Raw genomic sequence first — 14,454 nt, forward strand, 5'->3', positions numbered from 1 at the left:
TTAACCTCTCTGGAATGGACTACCCTGGGACAATAAACTTAATTTAATTTTAAATAAAGGTGTCTATGTCTATTGGCAAAGCTTGTGTGAAATTTGCTTCACAAAATAGTACCCTTATTTATGTACCTTGTCTGCATATTGTGTAATGATACATTGGCAAGCCAGTATTAAATAAAAAAATAAAGTTTTCTGTTTGGGAATCGAGATATGGTGTTGAAAAGCAAGGTTTCCTATTTCTATCAGTGCCAGGGAGATGCTAGTGAGGCAGGCTGTTCTATTCATGATGCCCTTGTGTACACTTGAAAAAAGGCAAAAAACTGTTCTCATTACATGGCAGTCCATAAAATAATCAAATAGGAGGGGATTGGTTTAGGTTTTGATACTATACAGTATAGCATAAATAAACCCCATGAGGCTACACAGGGACATGCTAGCACGGGGCACATCTGCCCTCCCCCCTGAAATTTGACCCCCTGCAGGGGCGGGTCCAGGATTTCAAAATGGGGGGTGGATAATGACCAGGTAGACAGCTTATAACTGATCTTGGTAGGTCACATAGATCTATCAATACTTCAGGCTGAATTGGATTTGTTGCATCAGCAAAGTCAAGGAGGCAAAGGCACATGGACAGTACCTCCGGCCCCCCAGATATTTTTTTCATTTTTTTCTTTTTATTTTTTTACTCAAAAAGAGAGATGGATATCCACCCAATCCACACACTCCTCCCATGAATCTGCCCCGCCCTGAACAAAATTTTCTAGCCGCAGTTGTTATATTATGGGCTAAGTAATACCAGCGAAAAGGTACATCAGAAACCATATAAAGAAGAGAATAGTTAGTAGATCCCTAGTTTTTAATAATATATATTCCTGATATTGCCCATCATGTAGCTTTAAGTTCACTTTTTTTCATATTTTGAGTTCACTTGATGTCTAATGCAATTCGCAGAGTTTTTTGCTTCAAGTATTGAGTTTAATAATCAGCATATGTACTAGCTTGCAGAGCATGCCCAAGCATCACTGCAGGCTGTGAGGGCATGCCTACTGTCAAATGGTTCAAGTAGCATTAGTATGTAAAATCCCTTAAATTTTGAGAATGACTGAAATGCAGTTTCACATGAGACTACAAATAATTTAGGGAAATAAACGTACGCAAGGTTGAACTAGTATGTTTACGCAGTGAGGCTGATGAAAGGCTAATGCTAGAAACATCAACAGAAATAATAAGATTTCAACCTTGTGTTGTATATTTCCCGTATCTCACCACTCTATGAATACCACATTATTTTTCAGTCCTGTCTTTAGTTTTTCTAGTCATACAACAGACTTTTCACATTTTGACTCCAACTGGAATGTAACACATATTTACCAAAGTTACTACCATTTCTTGTAGAAACATTGACCTTTTTCAACATTGGAAAAATGAAAACGAAGTTGATCATAGCATAATCATCTAAACAACTCAACACATGCTAAAAGTGTAAAGCCTATGATTTATTATTTAACAGTTATTTTTACAAATATAAAAATGGAAAAAGGTCTACAATTATCACCTTCGTACCTTTTCTTACATGCTTGTCAAGAATATATTAATATTAAGATGAAAAAATAAATGACATTTTAGGGCGAAGCTAATTACAGTTAAGCAACATATGGCTTGAAGAAACCATAAGGAGTCCAATAAGTGTTCGGTATCCCGTGCAAAACTTTCATGAACCATGACTAATTAGGGATGAGGGGAAACAATTTTCTGTCGAAAATGTGGCAACATGTGATAGTTCTGTGTATAATATCAGACTGCGACTAGTAAGGACTAACAATTCAGGCTCCGTTGCAAACGACTTGTCAGCCATGTTGCATGTCTTCACCAAATAAGCAAACGCTTCGATGTTTACAGTGTAGTGGAACAATTTGCACTTCATTTGAAAAAGCTAACGCAGGTAGTAGATCATTCATTATAAGACATTGCTTGGCACAATTCTGAAGTCATGTTCATCTGATAAGAGAAGAAACAAGACCAGAGAAATCAAGGAATTCGGTCAATTGCGTTTTACAGTAGATTTTTTCCTCCTTCAATCACTGTCCACATCTCGACGTTTTAAAACTCGTAAGCGGTGCACACATCAACGAAAATCACACAGGTCCATTCGGCAAAGACTGTAGCTACTTGATTTAGACTCTAGTCAACGGTGAAGAATAGTGAAAGAGTCTCTAGAATAACGTACAAGACGTCTTTTCGCGGAAGGGGTTATCGCCTGGAGGCAAGCCATGTACAAGGGGGTCTTCGGCACAGTGATTCTCGCAAAATTTCATAAGTTCAACTGAAGTTTGAGAGACTTTCATGCGAGTCACTTTTAGTTCCCCTCTTAGTTGGTCAACGACGGCCCTTTGCGTAGATATTTGCGCTTGTTGTGTAGCCATCTTAGAAGATTTGATTTGCAACAACAGTTCTCTTTGCGAAGGTTTCTTTCTTGAATCGAATCGAGGCGTTGTCCGGCAACCGCGGAGGGCCTGGCACGAATTTGGAATGACGGCCAATCAAAGTCAAGTAACACAAAGGCCTGGAGGGCCTGGCACGAATTTGTATAATGGCCAAAAACAAAAGTAACACAAGGGCGGTAGGAACAGAGTTTTATAATTATCAGGCTGCAAGGGCCATGCCCTCTTGGGAAAAAAATACATTCTCGAACTCCCAAAAATGAGGTATTAAATTTTGCAGAGGACAGAGGGTTGTGTTTACATCCATTAGTACCTGAAACACGTTACTAGATGTGCTCCAACATGGCGGACACTTATTCTTATGACGTCACATGAAAACGATCTATACAACTACGCCCACGAAAACAGCTACACACACCAGGGCTCATAAGATGATCCCGTTCGCCCGCGGGATCACGCGTAGACCCAAATCCAAGATGGCCGATGGTATGAGTTATCCGTGATCCGTGATAAAACACCATTTGCCGTCTGCTAGCAGGCGATACAAGATTCTTGTACAAGAACACTACCTTCTCTTGTCAATAAATAGGCCTATTTGAAAGGCATGGAGGATTATGTGACACTGAAACTTTACATTGTCGGCGATGGTGCTGTGGGGAAAACAGCTCTTTTCATCACAGCGGCAACAAACACCTTTCCTACCGAGTATATTCCAACAGCTTATGATGCTAGCGAGCAAGACTTTTTTAATGTAGATGGAATTAAATATCAAGCAGTATTATTTGATAGTGCTGGTGGAGAAGACTTTGATCGTTTAAGGCCATTAGGCTACCCAAACACCGATATTTTCCTTGTTTGTTTTGACATCGCTCATAGGGCCTCGTTCGAAAATGTTGCATTAAGGTGGCTTCCTGAACTAGACCATTTCTCACCCGGCGTTCCACGAGTGTTAGTCGGGAATAAAAAAGATCTGAGGCCCAAACAGGACCAAGAAGATAGGTAGGCAATTATACTATTAGAATCTTTCAAGCATGCTAAGCAAGTTTATGCTCCAGGGGCGTGGCAAGAAAGGAAGTCCAAGCTCCTGGAAGGAGGGGGGGGGGGGGGGGGTGAAACGGGTTTAGGTATCTGTGGGAAAAGCATGGGCTTAAACCTGCAGTAATAAAACAATACCCATTGAAAAAAATTAGTGCCAAATATCTTTTATATTTTGTAAATCTTTATTTTGCCAAGCATTACATCCAATTCTGTATTCGATTAATAATGCCCATGTATGCCATATCATCATTCTATTCCATCATTGTTATTGGCTGTTAACATTGTTGATTCTATTATCAATTGATTTCACTGGTATGTGCACAGTGGAATTTTCTGTTTGTCCTTATTCGATGTTCATTTTACAGTCTGATTTGACGCTTGGTAACCATAGCTGAGAGCTATGGGAGAGTTTGATTGGGTCCAAGGTGAAATGTTGAAGGTGAAGTTCCTATGTCCCATTTACCCCCCAACCACCACCACCACCATCACCAAGTAATTAGTGTACCACAGTACTCAGTTATCGAAGTACAAATTTAAATTCTGTATGTAATTTTTTTGTAGCCACTCAATAGACTTTGTCTCCTATGAAGAGGGAAAAGAGGCTGCACAAAATTTCAAGATGCAGTACATAGAAAACAGTGCCTTACTAAATGAGAATGTAAAGGAGGTCATTACCACCAGTATCAGGATTGCAAGAGACAATCTGCCAAAGAAGGGCAAGCGCAAGTGCCATGTGATGTGAACAGGAAGTGGATCCAAATTCATTCACCCACTTTTTACATTAAGATTAGGTGTACAGTGCAACAATATTTATTTTGTATTAAGTTCAAATAAAAACTCCAAAGATTAAGTAGTTTTCAGTTTCTATGTTGATTTTGTTTCAGATCGTTATATTTTTTATCTAACCAAAATTATATTACAATACACAACATTTTTGAACAAATTTTCCCTTCTTTTCTTCTTTTATCTTTCTATTGGCTTTATGGTTATCTGCAATCTCGTGTGTTGTTTTGGTTTGGTCCTGAGTGCTCATGATATAATCTCTTCCAATCTCTATCCCTGTCATAAGCACATCCTCAAGGCCTTTGAGTTCCTTAGCACTATTTTCAACATATGGAATGTTTGATTTACAAGCAAGTGCTTTAGCCTCTGTAAAAGGCACACAGTCATGGGTCTGGCCCAAGTCAGTTGACCTACAAGTAGAAATAATATTATGACAAAGAGTTTTAATTCTCATAAATTCTGGCCACTCTCCTGCAACGTCATTTGTGTATGATAACAGAAGCCACAGAAAGGGGATGGTATAAACCCCCTTCTTTTACTTATTATACTGTTTTTCAAGACTAATTTAAATATCCGACCCTTTTCTAGAGTTTTGGAGAGTTCGGCTACCCCCGCTATACCCTACACGACACACTTTTCAGGGCGTTCCACTGCTTGTGAATAATCTATGGCTCATCATGGCCATAGGCTATGGCTGTGCCCCCCCACCCCCCCAATATTTTCTAAATGATGATGTTTATTGGTACCGTATAACTTTACATAACGTTACATAGGTTGTTTCAACCAATAAATTTCTATACTTCCCTTCCTTATTACATTTCCTTCTTTCCTTTTCTTATACACATTCACAGAAAAATGTGCTTTGCAACAGCCTTTTGCACCTTTTTGGCGGGTTTAAGAGTAGATGAAAAAGCCGTTGCTTGTTGTGGAATCTAATTTCTGGCCACTGTCATCAAGCATCTCTTTCCTAAGGTTATCATAGATGGGACACCTCAGTAGGAAGTGCCATTCATCTTCTGTTTCGTTGAGGTCGCATTGCCGGCAGAGTCTTTCCTCCGGGCTGCGGTATGGTCTGAAGTACCGTCCAGCCTCTATTTCTAACTTATGACAACTTATTCTTAGGCCTCTTAGTTAATGATCAAAACCTCTATGCTTGATGTTTTGATCATTAACTAAGTACGTTTCCTTGTGTCATATTTTGTCTTAAACTTACCGTAAGTTCTAAGTTTGTTCTTTTGTCCGGGCTTTTTTGAATCATTGAAGCCTTTGCTTAAACAAATATTGCTGCGCTTTTTTCTCAATTACTTGAAAGTTTCCCCAGAGAAAACCCAGTCCCACCGAAGACACCATGTGTTGTCCCCCCCCCCCCCCTCCCAATATTTCGACCAATTGATTAAGGGATCGGCAAAATGACCTTCGACGGAAATACTTACTCTTGCTGGCTACATCTTAGCTCCATTTTATTCCCAACTAACACCTTAGGTACATCAGATGTTTCGAGATTGACATGAGGGAGCCACGTCGACTCGATGTTTGCGAATGATTCTCTATTTGCAATGTCAAAGCATAGCAAGAAGACTGATGCATACTGGAACCAGTGCTGTGGTGGTATGCGAGGGTGCATAGTCCCAGGAGTATCACACAGTAGCACAGTGTAACGCTTACCATCGATCTCCATCGTCTTAGAATAACCATCAAAAATAGATGCAATAAATCCGGTGGGAAAATTATGCGTCGTTGCAGCGTATAGGAAAGATGTTTTTCCGACATTCTTATCGCCAACAAAAACCACTTTAATTGTAGGATCTAGCTCAGGAGAGTACATCATTCCTTTGCTTTTGATTTAGAATTCATTCCATCTTGAAACGAAAGATTTCCTCGAAGCTCCTATCAACGCAAAACTTGCGTGATTTACACTGTCACTTCCGCCGCTCTGACTTCCGCCTAAAAAAGATGAGTCATCATAATGTGTTTTGATTGGTTATCTATTTTTAACCATGGGGCCGTATAAATAAGATGGAAACAAAACAGAAACACAAGTCAAAACTTTGCTGAGTACTAGCGATCAACTTTGAATGGCAAAATGAACTACCAAAACGTTAAATTAGTTGTTGTTGGCGATGGTGGAGTTGGGAAATCAGCATTTTTAATTACTGCTACAACAAATGCATTCCCCGGCGAGTATATCCCAACCGTGTTCGATAACTATTCGAGTAACATAATGCTTGATGGAAAGGCGTACAACGTAGGGTTGTGGGACACAGCAGGGCAAGAGGATTATGATCGATTGAGACCACTGTCGTATCCGATGACCGATGTGTTCCTGGTTTGTTTCGACATCGGTAGCAGAACATCATTTGAAAATATCGAATCTAAATGGCTCCCGGAACTCAATCATCATATGCCCGAGACACCGAAGATACTAGTGGGGAACAAAAGAGATCTGAGATCTGCACAACAAAATACTAGGTGAATAGATAATTTATGCTCTTGTCATTGCAGTAATGGATAAAACTTTTATGCCCCCCCCCCTAAAAAAACCCCTTGGAATTTTGCTATGACAATGTTAATGGCACTCCTCATAATTATTATTTTTTATTTCATTTTATTTCATTTCATAATTTTTCTGTAATCTATGAGAATCCAAGGCATCAGACAACAACAGAGGGTTGTTCCCGGAACTCGTCATATCCCCTTCCAGAAACCCCACTCACTTATTTAAAAAGATCACTAGCCCCTTCTGATATCTCATGGGTGTGATTTTTAATTATAGCTTGTCAAACCATAGAAGTCGAGATCCTATCACATATGAGGAAGGGAAAGCCCTTGCTAAGAGACTGGGAATGCAGTACCTGGAAAACAGTTCACTGACTCAGGACGGGGTAAAAGATGTGATGAGCGCAGCTATCAGGGTGGGGGCCGGTCACGTCCAAGCCAACACTTTCACGTGTCGCTGTCAGGGCTCGAGATTCTGTATTCACAAGGTTTGGAGAAAGTCTGGGCAATCAAAGAAGGCTGATCTAGGACCACAACCTCCTATTATGCCACCTGCAGGTCAGCATTGTTATAATACATCAGGCGTGTTGCTAGGGATGCATTGTTATAAAGCATCAGGCGTGTTGCTGGGGATGCATTGTTATAAAGCATCAGGCGTGTTGCTTGGGATGCATTGTTATAAAGCATCAGGCGTGTTGCTAGGGATGCATTGTTATAAAGCATCAGGCGTGTTGCTGGGGATGCATTGTTATAAAGCATCAGGCGTGTTGCTGGGGATGCATTGTTATAAAGCATCAGGCGTGTTGCTAGGGGTGCATTGTTATAAAGCATCAGGCGTGTTGCTGGGGATGCATTGTTCTAAAGCATCAGGCGTGTTGCTGGGGATGCATTGTTATAAAGCATCAGGCATGTTGCTAGGGATGCATTGTTATAAAGCATCAGGCGTGTTGCTAGGGATGCATTGTTATAAAGCATCAGGCGTGTTGCTAGGGATGCATTGTTATAAAGCATCAGGCGTGTTGCTAGGGATGCATTGTTATAAAGCATCAGGCGTGTTGCTGGGGATGTATTGTTATAAAGCATCAGGCGTGTTGCTGGGATGCATTGTTATAAAGCGTCAGGCGTGTTGCTGGGATGCATTGTTATAAAGCATCAGGCGTGTTGCTGGGGATGCATTGTTATAAAGCATCAGGCGTGTTGCTGGGGATGTATTGTTATAAAGCATCAGGCGTGTTGCTAGGGATGCATTGTTATAAAGCATCAGGCGTGTTGCTGGGGATGCATTGTTATAAAGCATCAGGCGTGTTGCTGGGGATGCATTGTTATAAAGCATCAGGCGTGTTGCTGGGGATGCATTGTTATAAAGCATCAGGCGTGTTGCTAGGGATGCATTGTTATAAAGCATCAGGCATGTTGCTGGGGATGTATTGTTATAAAGCATCAGGCGTGTTGCTGGGATGCATTGTTATAAAGCGTCAGGCGTGTTGCTGGGATGCATTGTTATAAAGCATCAGGCGTGTTGCTGGGGATGCATTGTTATAAAGCATCAGGCGTGTTGCTGGGGATGTATTGTTATAAAGCATCAGGCGTGTTGCTGGGATGCATTGTTATAAAGCGTCAGGCGTGTTGCTAGGGATGCATTGTTATAAAGCATCAGGCATGTTGCTGGGGATGCATTGTTATAAAGCATCAGGCGTGTTGCTAGGGATGCATTGTTATAAAGCATCAGGCGTGTTGCTGGGGATGTATTGTTATAAAGCATCAGGCGTGTTGCTGGGGATGCATTGTTATAAAGCATCAGGCGTGTTGCTAGGGATGTATTGTTATAAAGCATCAGGCGTGTTGCTGGGGATGTATTGTTATAAAGCATCAGGCATGTTGCTGGGGATGTATTGTTATAAAGCATCAGGCGTGTTGCTAGGGATGCATTGTTATAAAGCATCAGGCGTGTTGCTGGGGATGCATTGTTATAAAGCATCAGGCGTGTTGCTGGGGATGCATTGTTATAAAGCATCAGGCGTGTTGCTGGGACGCATTGTTATAAAGCGTCAGGTGTGTTGCTGGGTATGCATTATGATAAAGCGTCAGGCGTGTTGCTGGGGATGCATTATGGGGTGTGCACACCCTCTTACGGAGGCCAAAATGCAGTCTTTTTACTATATAAATAATCTAACATAATATTCACAGAACCCACCCCCTTACCCTTCCTTCCCCACCCCTCACCCCCTAGACATCCCTGGATATGCCCATGAAGTTTATAGGATCCTAGGGTTTCAGGAATGCAATAGGGGTGGGGCAAATTAATATGCTAGGTCCAGTAATGGTAAATAAGGTGGTTTTATCTTGGGATATTTAGATATTTAATTGTTTTCAAGCTTGAGAAAGCTCGAGAAACCCTTGCTGTGTGCATCTATTTAATTTTTAATTAATTTTCTCTATAATCTACAGAATAGCCAACAATGGGTCATTGAATAGTATGGAGGGATGGACATTTTTTTATTTAATTTGCCCTTTATGCTAGATATGTTTAAGGGAGGGCTCTCCCTACGTTTGGGTTAAGGAATTCTTATTAGTTGCTACACAGTGATCACGGATTGAGAGAATGAAATAAAATTAATGTGGTCTTAGAAGTGTATGAGCTTACATAATTTTAAATTTTAATATAGGTCAGGCACCTTGGATTGAAGTTATGACCTCAACATTTGCAGATGACTGGAAGAAGATGGTACTTGGAAATGACGACAGTGCTGATGTCAAGTTTACATTCTCAGGAAATGCACCTACCCTTCATGCCCATCAAACCATACTTAGTGCTGCTTCACCAATATTCCGAGAACTTTTTCTGGGAAGTAAAAAGGTAAATGCTGTACCGAGAAAGTACCAAGCCATTTTCAGTGATATTTCCTGGTCAATCGCTGGTAACAATTTCGACTCTGGAAAAGCTAAAAATAGTACCGAACTGGTAGAATTTCAGCTCTGTTCTGATATTTCTTGTGAGAGTTTTGAGAAGATTCTGCAGTTTCTTTACACTGGACTTCCAGGTTTTTCAGAAATTGAAGACAGTGATTTTGTCCTTGACGTGAAAAAAACTGCTGCGAAGTTCCATTTGTCCTGGCTTGAACAAGTTTGTGAGAACAAGTTTGGCGAAGATGTCTACTTGAATCCAAGTATAGGGACATACCTGAATGACGAAACAGGAGCAAAGCTGAAGTCGCTTTTCTTCAACAAATCTCAGTTGTGTGACTTCCGATTTAGAGTTGATGGTCAAGTAGTGTTTGCTCACAAAGTGGTCTTGATGGCGAGATGTGACGTCATGGCTGCTATGCTGGGGGGTCGCTTCAAGGAGGGGAAAACTGAAAATGAGGTTCGTTTATTTTATAAAACAAAAGAAAAGAGGTTTTAGCACAACTCTGCTACTTTACAAACCAATTAATACGAATACTATTTCATAATAATGCCTACTATTAGCCGAAATACCCATGTTGATCTGACAAAGTAACTTTTATTGCCTTGTATTGCGCAAGAAAATAATTACTTTTTTTAAACCGCTCAAAAAAAGAAAATTTTAAGTCTACGAAAAAAAACGCAGTCAGTGCCGAATCCAGAGTTGGTTCCGTTTTTTTTTATAGAACCAGTTCTATTTTTTGTTCTAAGATCTATGTGTGTTCTTAGGGGCACACAATTTAGTTTGGAAGACTTTGGTAGTGTTTTCATACATTTAACCACGCTTTGAAAACGTTATACCTCCGCCACAAAAGAGCGCACCTTGCGGCTCATCCACCTCTCAATTAGTTGCCTTTTTTTCGCTTGTCGCAAAGGGAAAACCAACTTTAGGGACTGTCGTGATTTAAGCACTTTTCCAAGTCCCTTCTGAAAGTCTGAGGGTATTCGCCTGCACACCTACCCTCCCCCCCCCCCCCCACACCCCCCCCCCCCCCCCCCCGCTATCCGACCCTCCAGCCCTTCCAGCTTCAAAACAATGAACTGTCCTAAACTCATTTGATTCGTATTTCACGGATACTTTTTATACCCTAGACACCAATCCTTGACGCGAGCTTAGCGGCCTTCCTGGCGGTGCTGGAATACATCTATACCGACCACGCCCCCCTGGAGACGGTCGACCCCCTTGAGGTCCTGGTACTAGCAGACAGGTTCGGTCTTCCCCGGCTGGTCACCCTGTGTGAGCTGTATATCACCAAGCGAGTGGATCGCATGATTCAGAAGAAAGTCGCGGACTCAACCAGTGACGTCATTAACCTTCTGAACATGGCTCAGGTCAGCAGTGTTAGCGTTGTTATTGTTTTTGTAGTCCTTGGACAAATTGCCCTAATTGCCGAATCTCCGGGTCACATGATGAAAAGTGCCGATTTCCGTAAATGCTGAATGCCTCTATAAATGTTGATTGCCTTTAAGAAGCTCTAAAATAAAATGTCTGAAGGCTCAGGCCAAAGTTTATTCATTTTTTTTACGAAACGGTTATCCCATTTATGAGGTTCTTTTGCTGATTTAGGTGTACAACGCAGACCAGCTTGCTCAGTGGTGCCGTCACTTCATCGCGTCCAACTACTCAGTGTTCGAGTCTACGGGGGACCTACACCTGCTTCAGGGAGACGACGTGGACTTTGTGCAGGAAAACCGCTGGCCACCGCTCTCTTACATACGAGAACTTGAGGAGTACGAGGCCAAGATGAACGAGATGGGAAAGGGCGATAAATGTAGTGTCATGTGATCATGTTGATCAAGTTGGATGTGATAGCAACGAAAATGTGCGAGTACCCAGGATTGGTTGGGGGGGAGGGGAGGGAGGGGCGCAATCATAGGTGTCATATGGAAAAAGCATAGTATTTGACGACTGTTAATAAGAAATGGCCCCCTTTGTGGTCGCCAAGGGGAGGGTGTAAGCGCGCACCCTGCGTACCCCCCTGTGTACGCGCCCGATAAAAAGAATTACAACCCGTAGGTTGGGATCCATCTTAAGGCTCCCGCGCGTTTCCACTTACTCAAGGGATATTTTCGCGATGCACGCGTCTGCACCTGACTGGTAAAGAATATTTTTTGGAGGTTTTTTTGTAATAGCCTTCCTAAAATAACAACAAAATGGTTGGCGTGGGAGGGGAACACCCCCTGCCTTAATATAAATAAATGGGTCTTGGGGCAACCATGAATACAATTCTGTGTCTCAATCTTTCCAACCTTTACATAAATAATCAATCTATAAAATACTACAGTGTCCTTGATTTGTTTAATTGATTTTCTCATTTATACAATGAGGCAATGAGGCAATGATTGTGAGCTATAAGCTTCAATGTTTTATGAAATATCAAGCGGACAGACTAATATGATACAACATGACAGGCTATGTCTTGATACTCAATGAAATAAGGAGGACGATATATACTTTTTAAGTATATATTTGAATAAATGTTTTTTATGGTTGTGCGCCGTATCATTGCCAGTTATAGACATATATATTTCTTCCATATAGGATTTTAGCTATTCTTTGTGAACATAATCCTATTTTTTCTGTACATTATCTACGAGAATGGAAATAATAAGGTTTTACTTGATCAATGAATGACGTGAAGCTACCATTAGGAGATTGATGCACTTGTTATAGAGGTTGTACTGTATAAATAAGGCGTTCACAGTCTATGGTATCAGCTTTATGGAGATTGTACTGTAAAAATAACTTATTCACAGTCTCCATGGTATCAGCTTTATAGAGGTTGTACTGTATAGATAACGCATTTACAGTCTCTATGGTATCAGCTTTATGGAGGTTGTACAGTACAAAGAACGCCTTCACTGTCTCCATGGTTAAGCTTTATGGAGGTTGTACAGTACAAAGAACGCCTTCACTGTCTCCATGGTTAAGCTTTATGGAGGTTGTACAGTACAAAGAACGCATTCACTGTCTCCATGGTATCAGCTTTATGGAGGTTGTACAGTACAAAGAACGCATTCACTGTCTCCATGGTATCAGCTTTATGGAGGTTGTACAGTACAAAGAACGCATTCACAGTCTCCATGGTATCAGCTTTATGGAGGTTGTACAGTACAAAGAACGCATTCACTGTCTCCATGGTATCAGCTTTATTGAGGTTGTACTATATAAAGAACGCATTTACAGTCCCTATGGTACAGCTTTATGGAGGTTGTACAGTACAAAGAACGTATTTACAGTCTCTATGGTATCAGCTTTATGGAGGTTGTACAGTATAAAGAACGCATTCACTGTCTCCATGGTATTAGCTTTATGGAGGTTATACTGTATAAAGAACGCATTTACAGTCTCTATGGTATCTGCTTTATGGAGGTTGTACAGTAAAAAGAACGCATTCACTGTCTCCATGGTATCAGCTTTATAGAGGTTGTACTGTATAAAGAACGCATTCACTGTCTCCATGGTATCAGCTTTATAGAGGTTGTACTGTATAAAGAACGCCTTCACAGTCTCCATGGTTAAGCTTTATGGAGGTTGTACAGTACAAAGAACGCATTCACTGTCTCCATGGTTAAGCTTTATGGAGGTTGTAAAGTACAAAGAACGCATTCACTGTCTCCATGGTATCAGCTTTATGGAGGTTGTACTGTCAAAAGAACGCCTTTACAGTCTCCATGGTAAGCTTTATGGAGGTTGTACAGTACAAAGAACGCATTCACTGTCTCCATGGTATCAGCTTTATGGAGGTTGTACAGTATAAAGAACGCCTTCACAGTCCCTATGGAGTTGGTACTATAGTCATGACGGACCATCTGATCGCATGAATAGATAAGACGCAGTCTGCATCCCGAGAAAGGAACCACTCCCCACAGCATTATTGGGAGATGGACGCAAAAGGATGGCGATTGGATCGTTGAGGTTTGTATGTCGGGTAAACATTTTTTTGTATATGCACTTTTTTTACAAGACCGGTCCTTGGTTTCGGTGTCGATAAATTCGCGACTCCATCTCTTCAAAGTCCAGTTGAGCATATTTCAGGCTTTTACGATCATTAGCGATGCCTTTTGGCGGCCATTGACTGTGACCACCCATACCGTTATTACCGTTGCTGGGTAAAATCTGGTCACGAGCCAGCTCATCGTTTGGATTGTCTGAGCCAAGTGCGTCTTTTTCTGTTTTCGCTTCCTCGAGCAGCACATCATCACTCGCGGCACAACCGATATTCTCGACACCCGAACGGGATCCCGCCATGGGATCGGAATGGCTCGGAGAATATTCGGGTGGCTGGATTTTATATTCGTTGGAATCCGCAACGACTAAGTCACCCATGACGTCATCTGATTCGTCAGGTTCAGGGGCACTATTGAATGATGGGACATTGTAGTAGTCACGTGATTCGTCCACGGCGCTCGGGTCGAAGTACGGGTTGTCTCGCATCATCAGGTCCTCGAGGGTCGAGCGAAGATTCTCAAAGGTCGGCCTGTCCTCCGGCTTATCTTTCCAACAGGATAACATGATTGTATACCTAAGAAGCATATAACACAAAATATTATAGAAAAGGCGTTGTCGCCTGGCATTATTGAGCTTAAGCAGCTCTCCCCCCCTCCCCACACACACACACACACATCTGCTGCCCATTAGATTACCCGACAATCACAAGTCCTCGTTGCACATGTCCAATTTCTCCATGCGGTAGCCGTCCTTCAGTAGCTTGAGCAGATTCCCCCCCCCCCCCCCCCCCCCACACACACACAC

At 41.6% G+C, this 14,454-nt stretch overlaps 4 protein-coding genes across 10 annotated transcripts in view; 2 read left to right on the forward strand and 2 right to left on the reverse strand.

Annotated features, from left to right (window-relative positions):
• Window positions 1-2,851: 2,851 nt before the first annotated feature.
• LOC5507991 (rho-related protein racF1) lies at window positions 2,852-4,329 on the forward strand. Its single transcript, XM_001628567.3, has 2 exons — window positions 2,852-3,437; window positions 4,038-4,329. The coding sequence occupies exons 1-2, from the start codon at window positions 3,043-3,045 to the stop codon at window positions 4,216-4,218; spliced, it is 576 nt and encodes a 191-aa protein (XP_001628617.1). The 5' UTR covers window positions 2,852-3,042; the 3' UTR covers window positions 4,219-4,329.
• Window positions 3,640-6,172, reverse strand: LOC5507993 (rho-related protein racF1). Its single transcript, XM_001628548.3, has 2 exons — window positions 5,693-6,172; window positions 3,640-4,669 (listed from the first exon to the last, which is right to left on the reverse strand). The coding sequence occupies exons 1-2, from the start codon at window positions 6,085-6,087 to the stop codon at window positions 4,393-4,395; spliced, it is 672 nt and encodes a 223-aa protein (XP_001628598.2). The 5' UTR covers window positions 6,088-6,172; the 3' UTR covers window positions 3,640-4,392.
• A 107-nt stretch (window positions 6,173-6,279) lies between these two features.
• Window positions 6,280-12,190, forward strand: LOC5508001 (rho-related protein racA). 3 transcript variants are annotated; one of them, XM_032376743.2, is made up of 5 exons: window positions 6,280-6,728; window positions 7,033-7,313; window positions 9,464-10,119; window positions 10,791-11,030; window positions 11,266-12,190. In XM_032376743.2, exons 1-5 carry the CDS (start codon window positions 6,343-6,345, stop codon window positions 11,482-11,484), a joined length of 1,782 nt encoding a protein of 593 aa, XP_032232634.1. In that variant the 5' UTR covers window positions 6,280-6,342; the 3' UTR covers window positions 11,485-12,190. The 3 variants fall into 3 exon arrangements, with proteins under 3 accessions (XP_032232634.1, XP_032232633.1, XP_032232635.1); XM_032376742.2 differs by having other exon boundaries at window positions 6,281-6,728; window positions 9,422-10,119; XM_032376744.2 differs by having other exon boundaries at window positions 6,286-6,728; window positions 9,422-9,612.
• The window catches only part of LOC5507990, a 36,248-nt gene continuing 33,772 nt past the window's right edge, over window positions 11,979-14,454 (reverse strand). For all 5 annotated transcript variants that reach the window (XM_048730598.1, XM_048730599.1, XM_048730597.1 and 2 more), the window contains one exon: window positions 11,979-14,224. In XM_048730598.1, the coding sequence (XP_048586555.1) occupies window positions 13,660-14,224 (565 nt within the window). In that variant the 3' untranslated portion in view covers window positions 11,979-13,659. The remainder of the gene's footprint in view (window positions 14,225-14,454) is intronic.

Source organism: Nematostella vectensis, chromosome 7 (assembly GCF_932526225.1).
Source record: "Nematostella vectensis chromosome 7, jaNemVect1.1, whole genome shotgun sequence".
Classification (NCBI taxonomy): domain Eukaryota; kingdom Metazoa; phylum Cnidaria; class Anthozoa; order Actiniaria; family Edwardsiidae; genus Nematostella; species Nematostella vectensis.